The sequence below is a fragment of the Condylura cristata genome, unplaced genomic scaffold (genome assembly GCF_000260355.1).
Source record: "Condylura cristata isolate star-nosed mole 26May11 unplaced genomic scaffold, ConCri1.0 scaffold00026, whole genome shotgun sequence".
Classification (NCBI taxonomy): domain Eukaryota; kingdom Metazoa; phylum Chordata; class Mammalia; order Eulipotyphla; family Talpidae; genus Condylura; species Condylura cristata.
Window position 1 is genome coordinate 3,284,798 of NW_004567127.1, and position 20,877 is coordinate 3,305,674.

Below are 20,877 nucleotides of genomic sequence, written 5' to 3' on the forward strand. Positions count from 1 at the left end.
GGTGGGGACGTTGTGGCCGGGGCTCCCGGGAGTCCGAGTTTTCAGACCAAGCCCTCTGCTAGAAAAATCGCCAAGAAGAAGCCGAGGGTCAGAGGAAAAGTGAACAGAGTGAAGGGCTGCGGGCAGGCGTCCCGACGGTCGCCTCCAGGCTGCCTTTCTGGGGGAGCCCCGCGCCGGGAAACGCCGTTGCTGGGACAACGGGAGCCGTTGACCGGTGGATTCCGGACCGCTTTGGGGGAGGGGCCCAATGCGGTCAGGAATTGGGCGTGGCTTCGGTTTCTATGGCAGCGGGGACGCTAGCCCGGGCCTGAGCCCCGTTTAGAGGCCAATGCTCCTCCCGACCTTTCCATGGCACCCAAGAAAGAGAAAGGCGGGGCTGCGAATACCACGGCTAAGGCATGGGAGCCCTCGCTCATCGCTGCACACTTCAACCAGGTGAGCCCCGCGCCCAAGCCCCGCCCCCGCTCGCCCCCAAAGTCTCCGCCTTGTGTCCCACACCCCAGGCCTGAGTTCAGATTGCAAAGGACCCAAGACAACCCAGGGTCCCAGGGGCAGGGACTGCTTGATCAAGGACAGAGCCTTAAGGGAAGAAAAAGGGCGTGGGGGCTGCTCGAAGTGCTGTGGTTTCAGGGTGCCAGGCCAGTGTTTGGTGGGAAGGAAGGAGGTGTCGCTCTGGCACCCCTTTTCAGTGAGTCACGGAGATGGCCCCACACACGACTGGACTGTAAGTGTCTTCACGAACTGCCCGTTTCCTCTCGCATTGTGACGTCTTTGCTCCGCTAAAACCGGCCACAGCACCTAAGGTGACTTTGCAAGCGAAGCTGCTGTCTCGGGGAGGGAGGGATGACGTCTGCTGTGTCCTCATTGGCGCGCCCAAGTTTGGGTAATCTATGTGAAGGCCTTGCTGGAGATCAGAGTACGGCAGGCTGCCTTGTAGAGCATCTGAAGGATGCCGCAGAAGTAGCAGGCAAGGCACCGCTGGGCTCCAGGCTGCCAGTTGCACCACCCCCAGCCTGACCAGGTCCCCTCTCACCCCACCGCCCCAACTACCGTGACTTGTGGGGCCCAATATGCTCTTACAGCTGCCCTGGAGATCTGCTTCAGGACCAAGTTGTTTCAAAGGCCAAGTAAGATTGGAAGGAGGAAGATGATATGGGAATTCCAACCAGCCATTTCCAAAATATTTGGAAAACTGGGAGCGTTTCTCATTGCGTCTGTGTGTACCGTGTGTTCCAGAGTACTGAAGTCTTAGATGCACTCAGAAGACCCAGGTGTCCTCCTTTCCCACTGTAATTATAATGGGAAATTATAATTTTAATTTTAATTATAATTTTTCTTCCATGACTACTAGTTCTGTCTGTTACGGAAATTAGCCCTAATGAAGAACTTGATGGAAACGGTTGTGATTGCTGATGTTATCATGGCCATCCAGGAAGTTCTGGTGATTCCTCTACCTTCAGCAGTGCAGAATGTCAACCCGGTCATTCCCAGTTACATTCTCAAATTTTCAAACATGTTTTTCAAAATGCTCTTTAAAAGCACTCTTTCTTTTGCTTTTTGTAGGTCAGCACCAGACAAAATATTTTTCTCCATTTTCTTTGAGATTGTATAGGCCAAGTTCGGGCTTGGAGCGAACATTTCTGCTTGAATTATAAACTGCTGAACAACGGGGTTTGATGGAGGTGCTGACACAGCGTTAGCTTTAGTGTTGCAAATATGAAGCTGTAATTTTCCTAGTTGAATGGAAAAACCTAAAGGCACTGTTTTTCCTTATGGCTTAAAAACCTGAAATAATATTCAGTTTTCTTGGTCCCGCTCAAACAATATAATTTCAATAAATCTTCTATATTAATAGAAAGAAGTTGAGCTCCACATAATGTATAGCTCTACTTACCAAGAGTGAACATCTTCGATTTGTTGGAACACATCTTTTTAATGCGGAGGAAGACAATTGCTCTCTGCCTCCACTCCTATTTTTTTCTCACCTTGATTTCATGTCTGAGCCAAGAAGAAAATTCCCGATTAATCCAGCAGCCCAAAGCCCAGAGACATGTCCTAACCACTCATATGATAGACTCTAAATTTTAAATAATGATAGTTATGTATGTTCCCTATTTACAGGGTTAACAGTGCTTTGTACAGTGTGTGTGTTCAAAAATAGGGTAGTGATTTAATTTCCAGATAGCTTCTTTCCATAGAATTGCTACCATGAGCAAAATTGTGCTCCAGTACGAGGGCATGAATCTCCGTGAACAGTTTGTGTGTTGTGTGTGTGTGTTAAGAATGGAATAGGGAAGTCCTTCCTTTCAGAAGTCTTACACAAGCCAGTCTGTAAGGAATCCAAATCAATAGTTTTGAACTCACACTCATATTGGGCTGCATTAGGTTTTAAAGAGAAAAAGCGAGTTCACAGAACGGTCTTAAAAACTTTACCTTGTGTCACGATTTTGCACTGTCATTTCAAGCTGGAGAAATCATCTGATTCTCTAGTTGTTTTTCCAATGTTTCTGTGGGGAAAACAAGGTCTAGAGCCTCCTACTCTGCCAACTTATTGATTCCACTATGGCCTAAGAGATTTTGCAATAAATTCTGATTTTTGAAGTCCTTTCTTCCAAGCATATCATGTGGCAGGTGATGATAGGAAAGAGAGGATGGGAAGAAACTTTGAAACTATAAATCATAACAATTTAAAGCATTTTTCTAGAAATATTCAAACAACATAGCAGTTCTCTCTGGGAGCGTCCAGCTGTACACGGCCCACCTCTGAGTGATGTCATGTGGTTTCAGAATGACTAAGCTGCATGTTTCCATCAGAATATTGTTATAAGTAGAATTTCTGTGTCCACACAGGGGGATAAAAGCCACAATTTTATATATATTAATTGACAGCACAGGAACAAATTTTCATATTACTTTAAAGGAAATGAAGAATCTGTATTTGGCTCCCAACAGAGACCTTTGTCTCAGATGTGTTCTTCAGAACTTAACCATCCCCTAAAAGTTCATTTGGGTTTCTTTATCTAGTTTGGTTTGGAGTTTTGTTATTTTGAATTTAAAATGTATTTATATTTTCAGATTATCTGAGCATGATTGTTTCTTTTCGTTTGCTCCTAGTCTAAGGTGTCATTTTTACGTGTAGCAGACATTACTTACTGGTGCTACATTGACTTACTGGAGCATCAGTGACTTACTGTGACTCACCACAGATATGAAAAACACAGAAGAAAAGCTTATGGTAGCCACATGCCACTTAATGCAGCAAGCTGCATTACTACAAGACGTGATATCGTGTCCCTAATGCCCAACTTAAGGAATGAGAACATTCTCATTATCGTTTGTTTTATAATTATTAGTAAGACTCCTTGGTTCACCCTTTCATGAATCTACCAACTCAATATTTATTTTAAAATATTTGGAGACAGCTCCTGAAATATATCAAGGGGCTTTCTGAGATTCTTGAAATCATGCTTTCAATTACTACATTTTCATTCTCAGGGTATTTCATCTCCTTGTCAAATAATCAATATGCATGTCAAAGATACAGAATGATTTTATACCTGGCAATACTATCCTTTGTAATACTTACTCAGAGGTGGGCATTCACAGCTAGACTGCCCCCTTATAAAACTGAGAGTCGGGCGTCCCTAGTGGTGCAATGGGTTAAAACGCAGCACTATGAAGCTAGATACAGCTGCTTTAGCACAAGTTCGATTCCAGGCTAGGGAGGTGACCCAGATGGCCTGACAGATGGCTCCTGTCTCACCAGCTGCTCCCCTAAGCAATGTACTTCATCGATCTGCCTGTTCTGCTCCTCACTCTGTCTCTGGTGAATCCTCTCACCCCCCCATGTACCTCTGGCCTGTACCCCAGTTCTGTATGCATAAATAAATACATCTTAAAAAAAAAAAACTAAAAAACTAAGTGTCAAAGCATTTCAATGTCTGGTCCAAAGATACACAGTCACTTGGCCAGTGGCAGACAAGATCATGGCTTTTTTTACTAGTCCATTCTTCTTCCTTAACTATAAGTTACATATGATGACACTAACACTTTTTCTAGCACTCACAATTTAAAACAAAATTCTACACACTTGATGTAACGTCCATCTTTAAAACAGTGTTTATTATGAAGTACGTAACATTAGAATAGAACATATAATTTAAGAAATGTCTATTGTGAAGTTATTGATTAATACTTGAATATGAGATCACTGTATTGTTTAAATCAATAAATAGATAAGGGGAGTATTTACTTTCCCTGAAACTTGCCTTTTTCCTGCTATTTCTTGCCTTCTGATTATCTATGATAATAGTTAGGATAAATAAATATCAAATGTGTAAAGTAGTATTTTGTCTGTCACCAAAGTCACAATAGCTAAATTGTACACACTTGAAAAATAGTAACAGGATTTCCTTCATCCTTATAAGATGAAGCTTATAATTCTTGTACAGATTTGGAAAGGAGAGTTCAAGGTAGATATTGCTGAAATGTTAACATCCCAGACTTCTTCAATAAAGAAAGTTTTATATATAGATACCAGTATGACAATTAATTGAATCTAAGTAAGTTTTAGGGGACGTGTTCGATGCTTGAAACCGTTAGAAATGCTTATCAATAAGGGAAATGTGTTTCACTGGACAGGACCCTTGAACAATTTTTGAGAGGCAGTAAAGAATTTTTTAACTTTTTTGATCTTAAACAGTAAGCTATTTCTCTTGTTAATGTGTATTTAAGACTTACTGGAAATACTCATAATATGAACTGAAGACTGATGTCTGGCAGCAAGCATATTTCTGAAATTAGGTTTGTTTTTATTACTGTATTTTCTGAAATATGCTTTCATTGATATTTACAAAACAAATTGCCAGTTCACACAAAGGTTGTTTTAATAAAAGCCAACGAAAACAACTGAGTTGCTAGGAAGAATGTTAAGCGGGAAATGGACTTTTCATAACCTCACATTATAATTTCTCTTTTTGGACAAAAAAGTATTATTTGAATGAGTTTGGAACCGAAGGGAATTAGCATGTCAAAATATCCACCTAGATGTTATATGTGATCACTTTTATTGCAAATGAAAAATATTAAATACAAGTAAAATTAAGTGTTGCCAATATGAGTTTGGCAATATCCTAGGAAAATGTTAGTTCAGAAATGGTGAATGTTGACTATGTTTTAGCTCTGGCCATAGAAACCCTCACTGGCTTCCAGTTACCCACAGGATGACATCCAAGACGCTCTGCCTGACTTTCCCAGCCTGCTGAATCTGGCCTTCCTCCAGCCATCCGTCTTTATCTCCTCCCCTAGCAGTCGCTGCTAGCCCTGGCACATAGAACTGCATGGTCTCTTGCCCTAAGACCAGCCTGCCTTTGTCCAACTCTTGTTCTGTGGGGCTAAGTACTCCCTTCTGGTTCCTCCCTCCTATAGATGACGCCAGTGTTGCGCTCTTCAGTACTGTTTGACCTTGAGCAGTGGTCTGACACCATCGTTGTCACGTGCTTTGTCCGAATCGCTCCTCCCGGTCGCGGTACCTGGTCTTGCTCGGTGCTCGGTGGGTTTCAACCCCACGTCCGCAGTGACGCATTCACCAGCTGTATTTTGCTGACTCCATTAGGCCAAAACCCCATCGGTCACGTGACGTTAAATTGAAGAAAACCTCAAAGCCTTCATCTTTCCAATCCATTAAACAGACAGAATGGTCAGATCTCTCTTGCAGACATTAGAAAGGTGAATGGGGGTATGGAAAGGCATTAAGCATAGAGCCTTTTGGAATCCACACGTCCAGCCCCACTCTGGACATCCCCTTCAAACCTGCTGTCGCCACGTCTTCGCTTTTTCCTTGAGTGGGGCCAGCAACTTACCAGGGCCAAGTCCCGCCATAGGTGTTTTCTTTCTCTGTTGGCTCTACTTTTGAAATGCATCTCAAATCCATCTTCTTTGCTCTACCCCCTCTGCTACAACCTTAATCCAAGCCACCACTATCTCTTCCCTAAGCCACAGGTCACTCAAGAACTGGAACACTTGATGTCCTTTCCCAGCCTTGCGGGCCTAGGGGCTTGTCCCCAAGCTGCAGACAGCGGGGTTCCTTCAGCCCAGAAGTGCCATGAAGTCCAAATATCCCACCATGGCCTCCAAGACCCAGCGTGTGTGGCCCCTCCCTGCACCCTTCATCTCCTGCAGTACACCCCGCACTGGTCTCCTCGCCACCCGAGAGCCATTCCTCCCTGGTCATCTGCGTAGCCCGACCCTTCCCAGCACAGACACACGAGTCCCTCCCTCCCGGCCTTAGCGATTCTGTTCAGATATCACCTTCCCTGATCATTCCCCTGATGTTACGCTGTCACACTTGAGCCACTCACCCTGCTGGGATCCCCTCCTTCTATTTCATACTCATCTCCATGCCTACCTCCCCGGGGAGTGAACACTATTTTGAGTTCTGTCATCGTCAATTACTGGGCCTGTTTGTGAACTTCATGTAAGTGAACGACTATACAGGGAACCATTTGTGCTCAGCGGGAGGCCTGTGGAAGTCTTCTCATACTACCACGTTATAAGTTATGTGCTTCTTTACGGCCTTGTAATATTCCACATGTGAATGTTCCAGGACGTGTTTACACTTCCTCCTGCTGATGTGGAAACAAGCTCTTACAAATAATTCTGCCATAAAATTCGTGTAGTTTTTTTCCTTTGGGAATATGCACTCATTTCTCTTGGGTGTTTACTTAGGGATGAAAATGCTGGGCCACAGGGGAGGCATTTAAATGTTCAGCTTTTAGTAGCTATTGCCACAGAGTTTTCCAAAGGAGATGTGCCAACTCACACTTCCAGCAGCAAACTGTGAGAATATAAGTCACTTATCAGTCACTTATCAGTCTTTTTCAGTCCATTATTTTGTTTTGTTTTGTTCTGATGCTTTGTGCCTGCCCCCCAACATTCACGTGTTGAAACCTGATTATTAGCAGGTGGGGCCTTTGGGAAGTGATCTGGTCATGGAGGTAGAGCCCACATGAATGAGGTCAGTGTCTTTGAATATCCCGTGTGAAGACAGGGCGGTTCAACTCAATATTCCGAACCTTAAACTAGTTGGTGGGGTCATGTACATTTTTGGCCATCACATATTTCTGTATTTACACTTGCTACTGTGTTTGTATTATTTAACGTGTCATGTACATCTTGTAAATGTAGCACCCATTTAAGAAAATGCTTGTGGTGCGCCCTCCCTGGTGGTGCAGCCGGTTAAAGCACAGCACTATGAAGCTGTCTGAAGCCCCTGCAGCACAGGTTCGATCCCTCACCAGGGAGGGACCCCCAGGGCGCAGCAGACCTCTTATGTCCCACCTGCTGCTCCCCTTAGCAGAGTGTTTCAGTCCATCTGCCTGTTCTGCTCCCCACTCTGTCTCTGGTGAGTCCTCTTACTCCTGCACCTCTGGCCTGCACCCCAGTTCTTCTGTGCATGAATAAATCTTAAAATAATTAATAACAGTAACCTCCTTGGTGGTGCAGTGGATTAAAAGTCAGCACTGTGAGGCTGTCCACAGCCACTGTGGCGTGAGTTCAATTCCCAGCCAGGGAGGGGACCCACATGGCAGACCTCTCCTGACCCACCTGCTGCTCCCCTCAGCAGTGCACTTCATCAGTCGGCCTGTTCTGCTCCCCACTGTGTCTCTGGTGAATCCTCTCACCGCCCCTCCAAGAACCTCTGGCCTACACCTCAGTTCTTGTGTGCATAAATAAGTAAATCTTAAAAGTAATAGCAATAGAAATGAACTCTTTACACACTGCTGTATAGTCATGAAATATTTTTACCTATAGCCTCTTTTCACCCTGTGCGCTTCCTTCCCCAGCTGACATGGCTTCAGGGTAGGGTAACCCTAGGGCCCTGCCTCCTTCTCTGCCGCGGTCTCAGCATCTGGCAGATAGTAACTGCACAGTAAATACTGGTTGAAAGAATCAGCGACTCTCTGCTGTGAGCATCACTTTACTAAGATCTAGTTACTGAGTATTTGAGTACATTTCCAAAGGCCATGTGGTTGAAATCAGGACTAATAATCAAGTTGTCTGATATTAAATCCAGTGCTTTTTTATTGCACCATTAAAAGAGCCATTATAAGGACTATATTTGGGAATCAATAGCAAGGAATAATTATAGTGAATTACTACCCTGATGTAACCAATAAATAGACTCCATGTACCCTGTAACTAGAGAAAGTTGATAACCATAACTAGACTAGCGTTTGAGATTTATCATAATCATTACGTTGGAATATGCTGTCATGTGGTGCATAAGTGAGGCTCATGAGGACATAGGTGAATTCTGAGGACTTGCAGGGGATAAGGAAGAGGCAGAAAGCAGTCGCTAAGGTCACTGGCAACCTTCTCATTGCCTTAATGGCAGGCAGTCACCCGACACAGTCACCCCTTCCTTCCTGGCTGTCCTCCACCTAATCTGTGTCTAAGAAAGCATTCCCTTAGTGTTGTGGTGAGTTACAACATTCAAGGAAAAAGATCTGAGGAACTGCCTCACCCCACACGGCCACTCTCTGACCTCCCTTCTCTCTGGGATTGATTGACAGCGATGAATACTTTTTACCCTTCTCTTGTCCTTTTTGGGGTCTTAACCTAGTTTCCTCACTAAGAGTTCAGTTTCCTGTGGCTCTTGCCTTTCTTGAGCAGGTGCTGCTGGGTCCCGGGGCAGCTGGATAAGTCAGGACCCTGCCTAGGCCCAGCTCTAGAAAGCAGCATCTCCCGCCGTCTGCGTGGCCAAACAGAGCAACCGAGAGGGTTGAGTATCTTGCACATGGGAATGGGCTTTGCGGAGCTGATCTGGTGAGCACTCACTGTGGGCGCACCTTCAGGATTCCTTCTTAGTTGTCTTTGCGTGTCCTTTGCGATGCATTAGATCACAGACACTCATCGTAGTTTAACAAGCGGTTGCTAAGTGGTGCTGCTCCTCTTTTTAATTTCAGCTGCGGCTGGTCACAGACCCCCCAGCACACGCCTTGGTCAAGGCGCGCCCTCACTTTTTCATTGGCACCCATGGGGTTTTCAGAAAGACCCCTCATCACTCCCTACTCTGCCGATACAAACTCTGGGTGACCTGGCGCTGCCTCAAGGTCACCCTCAGACACCTCTTCTTTCTTGCAGCGCAGTTCAGAACCCATCAATTTTGACTTTAAAATCAAAACAACGGGGCGGGGGTGGGGAGGGAAGTGCACGGGATTATGGTGATGGCACACGGATGACTTGGTGATGGGAAACCTGTGGGGATTGCAATTGAGATGGCAAAAAAAAAAAATAAACAAAATGATGTAAAAATAAACTGTTATAAAATAAAAAAAAAACATAAAAAAATCAAAACAGATAATGGGAGAATTTTTATTCTGTGCAGAGGAATGCAATTTAGCAGCCAAAATATTGACATATCTTACACATCTCATTGGATTTTCAGAAGGGGATAGAATGTGTCCAATCAGGGCACCCCTGTATCCTGGTGTTGGCCTGGAGAATCTTTGGGAACTCTGCACTCACCCAGAAGGGTGTAGACATGCAACTCTACCGGAGCCTTATAGTAAATAAATGTCTTGTTTTCGCTGCAAGAAAAGGAGTTGTCCACAAGGCACAGTTAACCGAGCAGCAGCTGTGGGCACCAGTGACTCTTGCACTTGGGGATCTGTTGTCTCTGGACAGCCTTCCTACTCAGGTTGTATGGATTCATGGAATACACCATAGTACTGAGTGGATAAGTGGCATTTCAGTTAGAGAAGGGAAGGGGTGAGGGAGCGACAGAGACAAGGGCCATCACAGGGTAATGAATGAGCTCGTTGTAGCTTGAAAATCCGTCTTGGTTTTTAATGTGGAAGATAGTAACTCATCACCAGGGGAACTCGAGGAAGGCAAGAGAGAGTCTCCTGTCTGAGGAAGGAGTTGATGAAAGGTTGTAGCCTTTAATATCTGATGATGAAAAGAGATCTTCTTTCTTTGGGGTGAGTCCCTGATTCCAGTTTTACATTCATGGAGTAATTAGCAGAAACTTCTTGGCTTCGCTTGGTCTCCTCCGTTAGAAGAATGCCTCTGATATGTAATATTTGTTTGAAAATCCAAAGAAGCTTGTTTCCTTTTGAGGTTCGCCTTCCTTTTTTATGTTCTGAAGTTCATTTTGGACCTCAGATTTTGCTCCAAGCAATAAAACTGGTTGGATTGCACTCACATAATGGAGCCATAATCTTAGCCAACTGATGGGGGTGGGGAGAGAGCTAAGGTGTGTAGTGGTTTCTGTGGTTTCTCTGAGGAGTAGAATTCCCTGCAAAGCTTTTCCATGTGGTGTTTTAATAGCTGTCTTAAAACTCTCTGATGCATGGAGCAAAACTGAATTAGGCTCATGTGCTAGATTGGTGGGATAGGCCAAAGACTCAGAAAAAGGAAAGAAAAACAATCAAACAGTCTAAGCTCAAGGCTAAACCGTCCAGAGAAGATCCGTTGGACATGTTCAAGCTCAAAGTTATGGAACCAGCCACTTTTTAAAATCCCATTTTTGCAGAACTTTCTAGGGAAATTGGGCAATTTCCTTTGCATATGTTAATGTTTTCCTTTTGTGTGGGGCTTCACCATTGACAAAATGACCATAGGTATATTGTTCAGGAGAGCCCGGCAGCAGCCCTGGAAAGGGTGCTTTATTAAATCCATTTTTATACATAAGAAAACTGAGTCACAAAGATAGACCCAAGGTCGTTTGAGTCTCGAGGGAACTGCCGAGGTCGACTCCAGTAATACCCAAAAGCCCCATGTCTTTGCCACGGCACCTCAATAATCCTAATTAAGCATCCTGTTTAATATTTTCACGAAAGCAAGGCGCACCAGCCAGACCGAGCACACCCACAGCAGAGATGTTCCCGGACGGCTGCGTTCCCCTTAGCGCACATAAGACATGACCGTGTTGTCTACACGTCAGGAAATATCGCTCTCTTTCACTCAAATGCTGAGGGATTCAGAGACATGGCTCCTTCCAGAGTGCTGAGAGCAGCCGATAAAATGCCACATACTTACTTAGTGTTCCCGTCCTAAGCATGTGTAAAAATTCTCCTTAGTGTGTGGTTTTGGCTGCGAAGTTCCAGAAACATTTATTGAAGGCTACTACATGCCAGGTACATGGGCAAAGGGGGGAGCCGGCTAGGTGGTCGGACTCGAGGGGAGCCTCTCTGCAGACTGAGACGCCCCCAGTGCAGACGGCGTGAGCAGGAAAAGTACTTTCAAATACTTCTAGCATACCTGAAGTCTTGGGGTACATTGGCTGAATGTTGTCAATAGGGCCTTGGCAACTAAGTGAAATCTCAGAACAGGAGCAGACCGGCTGGGCACAGCCTGGACCCGCGTGGCTTTTCTCTCATCAGCCTTCTAGCGGCACATTGCTCTGGTGAGACCCTAAGCTGAACGGGGGGCGAGCCGGGCGCATTTCACCCTGCCAGGAGAAGGGGCTGGTGAGTTCTGTCAGGACCGGTGCGGGGCTGGGCGGCCAGGCAGAGCAGCGGGGTCTTGTCCCGGAGGGAGGTGCCCCGCCCTTCCGCCTGTCACTTCGTCCCTGTGTCGACCAGCTGGCCCTGCCCAGCGTCCATGTTGTGGCTCTGGACCGATCGACGGGTATTTGTGCTCCAAATGCCAAACATGGGGCCTCTCTGGTGGCGCAGGGGCCGAGTCTTAGCGCTATTAGCCCAGCCCACAGCCAGGGAGTGACCCGCCCCTGCCCGAGCACGGGGTGACCCCCGGCCCCCCGCCCCGGGCCACGCCCGCGGTTCCCGGCACGTCACTCTGCACTGCGTCCTGTTAGGATGCTGAGGCCGCGACGGTCCTGGCTTCTGCTCGCTCTTCCCAGGACCTAAACCACCTCAGAAACAGCCATTAACAACTTTATGGTTCTTCAAGATACAACTGGGGGTATTTTGTTAAGATTTGCCCGCTTGTCTTTGGGCATAAACTGCCCGCTCGCCGCAGCGCGCCGGGAGCAGCCACACGGTCCTCGGACCCCCTCAGCGCGCCCAGCCTGCGCCCGGAGGGGCGCCTCGTCCCGTCCTCACAGCCGCCCCAGGCCCACGCTGTCGCTGTCCCGCGAGGCCCACGTCCGGGCAGCTTGCCCACGAGCCCAGGCTCTTCGCCACTGCCCAGGGGGACTGTGCCGCCCAGGGGGACATGGGAGTGCGCGGGGCTCATCGGCTGGGGCCTGGGGGTGCGGGCAGCGCCCGGCCCTCGGTGCCGCCGTGCGGAGCGGGCGGCCTCCGCCTGGGCAGGAGGAAGGGGAGCCCGGAGCGCGGGGCCTCTCTGACCCCGCCTTGCCACCTGCTTCTCAGAGTCCACCTGAAGCCCAGGGCCCAGGGCTGGGCCGCGGCAGCAACGTCAGCAGACCCTGGCCGGCAGCTCCCGCACGCGGCTGCGGAGCCGGCCAGCGCAACACCGCTTTGCCCGCAGAATTTTCTTGGGGCAGCTTTGGCCTCTTTTTTTTTTTTTTTTTAATGTATGCACACAGAACTGGGGTACAGGCCAGAGGAGAGGGGGGTGAGAGGAGTCACCAGAGACAGTGGGGAGCAGAACAGGTGGATGGACGAAGCGCGCTGCTGAGGGGGGCAGCGGCGGGTCAGGAGAGGTCTGCCGGGCCCTGGGGTGGCTCCCCCGCGGGCTGGAACTGTGCTGCAGTGGCCGGGGCCAGCTTCGTGGTGCTGGGCTTTCTCCGGTGGCACCACCAGGGAGGGCCCCAGCCTCGGCCTTCGCAGCAAAGCCACCTGTACCTTAGACACACGGGCCCTGCGGCTTGGGCCTGCGCCTGTGGTGCAGTGGCGGACGCTGCCTGTCCTCAGCCAGCACCGCTCTGATGTGTAGCTTTCGCCTAGGACAGAGCGGAAACACTCCTGCCGGGGCAAGTTCCAGGCGGTCGCCCCGGCCTGCCTCTCTGACTCGAGTCAGGAGGAGCTGGGGGCCCCCCAGGCCCAGCACACTGCCGGACAGAGGGCAGGAGGTCAAGGGGCGGGCAGTGAGGTAGGACCCCAGTATCAGAGCCACCCCTCCCCCACCCCCCAGATCCTAGGCCTGCCCCAGATCCTGGCCCAGCACTGCTGATGTAGCTTTACTTCCTCCCTTCTCTCCCGGCCAGACCCTGATAATCTTCCACCATAAAGTTAGACTCATGAGAATTTCGAAGGTGCCTTGAGAGAGAAAGGGATCCTGGGACTTGTGGCCTAAAGGGGGCGTGGATGGGAGGGAGAGGGAGCAGCCAGCAAGGTCCCTCCTGATGGGGGTTGGGGGTCTGGTGGCCGGAGAAGGGAAGCATTGGAGAGCGGTCTCCAGGCAGGCCGAGTAGAGCGGCCCTCGCTCCCGGCTCTCTGGGCTGCCTCCTTCCCTCCCCTGGCGTCAGGTTCCCTAGCCACTGCCCGGAACTCGTGTTAGCCTGAGGGTGGCCGAAGGGCCCAACTCCTCTGGCCCTTGTTCCTGAGCCACATCAGATCAACAACTGTCAGTTTTCCTCCTTAAACTCTTGCGGGTGGTGGACAGGCAGTAAACCCGGCCCCGTTTCCTGTCATGCTACGTGCTAGCACTTTCTGAATCCCAGGATCAAAGGCCTCCACGGCCAAGCTTTTTCTCTGTTCCTTTAAAATACTGATCAGTGGTCACTTCCATAGAGGACCCTGCTCTGTCCCCCACTCTGTGCTGGGCACCGCAGGGTGCAGAAGTGCACCAAACAGAATTCTGGAATCCAAGAACTTACATTCGAGGTGAGAAAATTTGACAGCCGTGTGCACCAGTGCCTAGAAGAACAGGACTTACCCAATGTGGCCGTGATACCTCGAACTGAAAACCCCACAAGAAACAGGGAGGAGCCTGTCCTTGAAGACACAGGAGGCGTCCGACATTGCAGCTCCTAGTCCGTAGGCACGTCCCTGTTTATTATGTGACTTGTGCATACAGAACTGGGGTACAGGCCAGAGGTGCAGGGGCGTGAGAGGATTCACCAGAGACAGAGTGGGGAGCAGAACAGGCAGAGAGAGGACGCACACTGCTGAGGGGAGCAGCGGGCGGGTCAGGAGGGGTCTGCCGCGCCCTGTGGTCACCTCCCGGGCAGGCGGGGATCGAACTCATGCGGAAGTAGCCTTAGCCTCTCAGTGCTGTGCTTTCACCCGCTGTGCCACCAGGGAGGGCCCTGGGAAAAACTTTTAACCTGTATTTCCAATTTCTTTATAACGACAACCCTTTTTTTAACAAATACAATGACGACAGCCAGCTCTGTGTAATAATGTAAGGAAAACATTCCTCCGGCTGGCCCACGGCCTGCACTAACACTCCTTTGCTGATGGAGCTCCAAGACTCCTTTTGAAGGAAAAGCCCAGATGAGAAAGACATTCACAGATCCCCGAGGCTGGGCAGTAAATCTGCTGAACAAAAAGGGGATCCTTTCAGCAGAGCATGGACGTGAAGTTCATGTCCGCGCGGCCACGCGACCGCCCGGCCATTCCTGGCAACGCAGAGCTGTGGGGCCTCGCTGTCCCTTGTCCAGTGACGCTCTGGTCAGTTCCCAGCGCATGTGCCAGCCTGCCCAGCTCCGGGGACAGGACTGGGGTTCTCAGCTCGGCTCCTGCAGGGCCACACACAACCCGACACCCCCGATGGCAGCGGAAGCTGCTTCCCACTTGTTTTGGAAAGGGCCTTGTTGGTAATCGTCCTAAAATAAAAGAATATCTGAGTAGAATTTAGAGACTCTGCAGTAGATCAGAGAAGTGATAAGCCCACCCTGTGCTTCTGGGCGGGGAGGCGAGCGGGAGTCCCCAGCCGCCCGTCCTTCCTAAGGAGACCAGTAAGCGTTGGGGCTGAGGCTGCCTGCTGCCCGCCTTTAAGTTCGGTGAGGTTAGTAAAGCAGATCAAAGGTAGTGGACTGTGTCCATACATGACTTCATCCCGCCTCCGGAGTGACGTTATCAGCAACACCAGGCCCGGCTCGGCCATGGCCAAGTCCAGCTAGGCCCAGGCCCTGGAGCTGACTCGACTCCCCCAGGCACTGGAGGTGCCAGACTAGACCCTCCCCGCCCTGCCCGATCCCGCCAGTGCAGGTTTTCTAAGGTGCTAAAGCCATCAGCGTTTGTTTCCCTTGGTCTGTGGCTCCACCCAGACTGCCCTGGCCTGTCCTAAACTCGCCCCAGCACCCCCTGGGGCGTGGTGGCTCGGCCCGACACTGAGCTGGCCCGTCCCGCCTAGGTCCACCTCTGTTTTATCTGGTCCCGATTTCCCTTGCTGCTCCGTACACTCAGACTGAAGGACCTTATTTCACTCACGCTGGGGCGGGGTTCGGGTGGAGGAGTGTTTTCAATAATAGTTTGCCAAATCTAATTTGTGTCCAATTTTTATCCAAAGCAATTTTTCTATTTCGAGAACTGTTGTCAATTAGTAGAAATTTGGGCTCTACCGTTACCCTGAAAGATCCAGAAACCATATTTGGGGAGCACTGCTCGCTTCCCGGTTCCCCCACTTCAACCCGGGAGAGGTGAGCTCTCGGGGTCTAGGCGCCGCTTGCCTGGCACCTCACTGCCCCTGTGCAGCTCCCAGGAGAGGTGCAGGCCCCCCGGGCTGGTGTGGTAGAATCCCTGCGCTGCCTCATCTCCTCTGGTGTGGACACGAGGCCAGTTCACGCTTGCCTGGACTCTGGACGTGCGATCAGGTTCTACGCCGTGACTCGGACAGAGTCTTCGACTGGACCTGTCTTGCCAAATGTTAGATTAGGGAGCAGAAGTTTCGTGGGCTGAAGGGTACAGAGAGGAAGCTGAGGCCCAGCCTCAACCCTCTTCCACGGGGAGCCGCCCAGTGGGCCTTGTAGAGGACTCGGAGCCTGAACAGAGCTGCAGCTGGTCCGGTCCAGGGAACTGTCTCAAGGTGATTAGAGGGCACCCCGATGTTTCCAGTAGCGCCCTGGATGGCAGTAACGCTTGTGTTGCGATGTGTCTTGGAGCACCGTGACGAGAGCACTGGGCTTTGAGAAGCAAGAGGCTTGGGGGATGTCCCGAGCCTCGTGGAGCCTTTGTAAAACTACCCTTTATTTAAAAAAAAAAAAAAAAAAAAGGCTGTTTAACCACGTTTTAAGCATGTAATACATAATTTACTTTTAGGCTCTGTACACTTTAACATGCAATATAAACCTTCTCCGGCGACATTTACAGTGGCCGAAGTGGGCATTCCACGCGGTTTGAAGGTGGTGGGAAGCCATTCTGACCCCAAAGACCTGCTCTCCAGATGGCCCTGAAATGCTTACATTATAAGCCATATTTGTCGTCTCCATACGTGTCTGCTCAACGACCTCGAACAAGTTATTTAACTTCATTGGGCTTCCGTGTATCCATTCATAAAATATTAGTGCACCTATTTCAAGTATTCCTTAGGAATTGAATGAGATGACATATGCCGGGCACATGGCAGATTCTCAATAATTGTTGGTTCCTTCCTCCTCCTGCTCCCTTCTTTATTCTAGTCTGAAATGGTCAACACCTGCCTTTGATACCAGATAATGATGGGGAGATGGTGGGTGGCAATGCCTTTTGTTGAATTTTCCCTGCTCTTAAAGAACCCTGAGAGACAGCCGTTTCATTCCTTTGAACCGTCAGCTCTCAGGCATCGCAAGGATCTTCATAGCAGGTAGAGGAGGGAGTGAAGCTTCTCAGTGTCGGAAACCAGAGAAGCTGCGGTCCACGGAGCCCTCTGGTCAGCATCCCAGTGTGCACCCCCTAGAAGGACAGGGAAGCCCTCCTCAGCTTTGTGGGGGGCGGGGAGCCCACTGGAGAAAAGGAAGGTCTTTCTCATGCGGGAAAGGTCTATTTGAGAAAGTGGAACTTTTTCAAACAGAGGCTTTCAAATACCTGACCGTATTTTCAATAACAGAATATCAAAAGAACAAGCAGGTGCTCAGTCTTCTTTGTGAGTTAGCTGCCTTTGTTAACTCAGCATAACAGGGAAATCCTTGGCACCACAAACGCACACACACACACCCGCTCACCCACGCACACTGTAGGTAAAACACACAGTTGTATGTTTGTACCTGTGGTTTTTGTTTTGGCAATAACGTTGAAAACGGGATAGATTTTATAAGCTGCTAGTAAGTTCCCCTGGAGAGAAATGTAGGGGTCACCTTGGTCAGCAAGAACTTGTAGTGAGATCCTTTCTCCCAGCCATACCCCAGGACCTGAGTGAGCTATTAAAAATACACATATCATCAAATTTGCGTAAAACCTTTTCAGATCTTCTCAGCCACTGTCTTGGAATCCGCCAGGAGGGATGGTTTACTCTAGTTGAGTCTGTTTTAGAATGGAACTAGAGAGGGGGCTTAGGCATCGCCACAGCCAACCCTTGTACTTTGCAGATGGGGACTAAGCTCTCAGAAGTCACGTGGCTAGAACTCCCTTCCTTGTTATCCTCCCCTTGCCTGTCATCCATGGTATTTGCTTGATCCGTCCCTCAGTAACACTGTTTGCGTTCAAAAGCACTAGAGCGAACTCCTGGGAGCTTAGCTCTTCTCAGCATTACACTGTGGGTAATTCAGCCAATTCCATTCTTAATCTCCTATGAAGAATGGCTGCTTCCCAACAGAAATGATTACAGAGCACAGTAAAGGGGTTAGAAACAAGAACACAGTTGCCTTTTGTCACTTATTCCTTTAAAGTTTGGGATGCAAAATGGTTTGTCCCCGTTTAATATTTGAACTTGGGAGTCGGAAGACGTGTCTGTGAATGAGCAGTGAGAGGACTAAGCTACTTCGGAACAAAAAGACGCTCTAGTTCTAGGCTTAACGTAAACGTCAGGGCTTGAATCTCTACCTCAGTGAAAGCCCACTTGGCATCGTTTCACTGTGACTCAAGATTCTTCAACTATTTCCTGAGCTCCTACTATGTTTCTAAGCACTAGGCTGTGTGAGGGAACAAGACAAAGGATCTTGTTTTCAAGGTCATGTCTTCATGTATATTTGTAGACCACGAGCAAACTATTGCTCTCCAACACGAAATTACACTTGGACAGCACTCTGGTCGACGTATGTTCTTTAGGGCAAAGAAAAAAAAAAAAATCTCCCTTACCATGAAAATGTCTGGTGTCCCAAGAAAGTTGTCTTTTGAGTAAAGTGGCATGAAACCTGGCCCAACACTGCCGCCTTGCGGCGGCTTGAAGCAGGTGCACGGCTCGCCCAGCCTCCAAGTAGTTTGCAGGGAGGTTTGTTCTGTTTCTCAGGACAGCTTCCGCCACATCCTTGCCGGACAGGGGGTCTGAGAATCTGGCTCTTTGTGTTTCTGTGACAGGACGACTGGAAGGGCTCCATCGCTTTTGTAGTTGGAAACCAAGTCGAGGATGACCTTCTCCTCGGCGCCCTGGCCCTGGCGGTGCAGGTGCCTCAGCGCAAGCTCTTCAGCATGGTTTCCTGGCAAGACATCCTGCAGCAGGTACCTGCCGCCTCCTGCCCTCCGCCCCTTGCAGCCTTCTGTTTTTAAGAGAATAAAATAAAACTGTATCATCAGTAAAACTATCCCAGGCTGGGCTCTCGGGTCCATTTCGGTGGATCCTTCCAGACAAACCCTTAGCTGGAGTGAATTTGCAACCTTTAATGGAGCAATTTTATGTTTTGTTCATGAGCGTTGCTTTCTGAATGCTCATCCATGTAGCAGACATTTCCAAGGCTCCACCAGGTTCCACCAAGACTTACTGAACAGAAGGTTCAATAGTAATAAAGGGGCTTCCCCAGCTGGCTGCAAAGATGCCTTCTCGTGGCCCGACACCACCGTAGCTGTCCAAAGGCAGGAAGCAGCTTCACACAGACTGGTACCGTTACCAGGTTGTACTGAAATATTTCAGCCAGCGCCCAGCTCTTCTGCGCCCCGTCCCCCAGCCGCTCAGAGCCAGCTGGGTATTTGAAGGTTACTGTATCTAGCTACTCATGAAGGCAGCCTGACATTTTAATGATGGATGATTTTCATTTTCTTCCAGGTCAATGAAGCAAATGCGCTTTTTGGAGCTACATCTAAGAGGGCGAAGAAGCCTGTGGGAGTGTCTCCTCCTTTGTATTATGAGGTAGGTGAGTATTTACTGAGATCTTGGCCACCTTCAGAAAAGGAGTGCTGATGGGACATTCCGAGAGTCGCCTGGCGGCTCTTCAGTGGAGCTGTGTGATCCGGGCGTCTAACAAATCCGCCGGCCTTTTGCTCCAGCTCCTCCAGGAGGCGTGTAGGGCTGACTGGGCTGGTCCGCACCACCCCGGCCTCCAAGCAAAGAACACAACTCAGACTTCTATCTGCGATGTGCTTGGCGGTACTGCTCGTGGTGGTGGTTACACACTTATGTGTGGTGTGTGATGGTATTCGAAGGCCACGTTGCGTGTTGTATGGTGTTTGTTTCATTCTAGCAGCAACTGTGAAAATGCCCCAGAAGGTGTTTTCTGTACAAAACAAGGGGCAAGTGGACCCGTGTTGCGTCAGCGGGAGGAGTCTCACTGTTTGATTTGGTGGGGGCCATAGTGTGGGTTTTATTGCATTATCTCTGCAAACGCCCCCTCCCTAGGGTGGAGAACACAGGCCCTTGGAGTCAGATAACGCCCTGTAGCTCTGGGCGTGATGTCCTGACGGTGGGCCGGGGCTGGAGCGTTTGGCCACGCGGTCCGGAAAGTGCTGGAGGCGTTCCTCCAAGTAGCCCTAGAAATCCACGTCCGATTCCGGGGCCTGGGACCAATTAGCCCCCCAACGGACTCTTTCTTCTTCAAAGATGCTCAGTGAAAATCAGAGATGATAACAGGCGGGTTTGACGTCTAATGCGGGCAGACACTTGGGCTTGGATGTGGGCTCGCGCGGTGTGCAGGCCCAGGGCGGGCCGGACGCATCTGAGCCACACGTGGCGGCGACGCTGGGCTGCACAGCCCTGGCTCAGGGGAGGTCCCGCTCACATCTGGCTCGGCCGCATTCCTCCACCGAGCCTCTGGGCAGCCAGCCTCCCACGCCCACGGGCTTACCCTCTCCTGAGTGCTTCCAGAAGAAAAGGGGAGGCAAGCGGCCACCACAGAGACCGGACCTTGGCTGCACCAGACGTGCGTCCCGTCAATCACTGCTGCAAAAATGCATGAAGAACATGCAGCAAACCCAGCAAACCCTGATCGGCGCCGCCCTAAGGCCGGCAGTGGAGAGGGCAGCTGGCGGGGGCGCCCCGCTTCCAACCTCCGCTGGGCACCTGGGACCCTGCTGATGGGGAGCGACCCTGTGACCTGGTACTTCATGCTGAGGTGGATGTGAGGTGCCACGAAAGGGCCACAGGCCCGGCCCTCCTGGGGTCTCTGACCTCCGAGCACCTGCCCACGGCGGACGCTGAGCCTCTTCCTGCTGCGAGTCCGGCAGCGTCGTAGCAAATGAGAGCGCTTGCGTCGGATAGGGTCCTCGGAGCCTGTTATCCGCAGTCGATTTCGCTCTCCAAGGAAAAGGTAGCGGGGGCAGAAGACAGTAACAAAAGCGCAGGTTAGGTGGGAAATTCACAGGGCTCCAGTTTTCTTTGAAGCCTCCATTTGGAGAGAGAAGGTCACGCAGGTACCACCAAACCCTCTCGCTTCTGCCGACTGCTATCTGTCGCAGTCTCGTTGGCCTGCTGCTGAAGCACAGCCAGCTTGCCCCTGACCGCCTGGCCTGCCCGCCCTCGGTCAGGAGCAGCGAGCGGAGCCCGCGGTGCGGCGCGACGGGCCGCGGTCCTGCTCTGCCGGTGACGTGGTATCAGAGCCACTGCGGCTCTGATAGTTCCAGTTACACTTGAACGTCCGGGCTAGCAGCACAGTCCTGAAGGATTCGCTCAGGCTTGGAGGGCCTGGCGTTGTGGACACAGCCTCGTCTGAAGCTGTGTGAT

The 20,877-nt window shown here is 50.0% G+C and overlaps 1 protein-coding gene across 1 annotated transcript in view; it reads left to right on the top strand.

Annotated features, from left to right (window-relative positions):
* The first annotated feature begins 348 nt into the window (after window positions 1-348).
* SPAG17 (sperm associated antigen 17) overlaps window positions 349-20,877 on the top strand; it is a 128,538-nt gene continuing 108,009 nt past the window's right edge. The window contains exons 1-3 of the mRNA XM_004689481.2: window positions 349-435; window positions 18,306-18,446; window positions 18,988-19,071. Of these exons, the coding sequence (XP_004689538.1) occupies window positions 349-435; window positions 18,306-18,446; window positions 18,988-19,071 (312 nt within the window). The remainder of the gene's footprint in view (window positions 436-18,305; window positions 18,447-18,987; window positions 19,072-20,877) is intronic.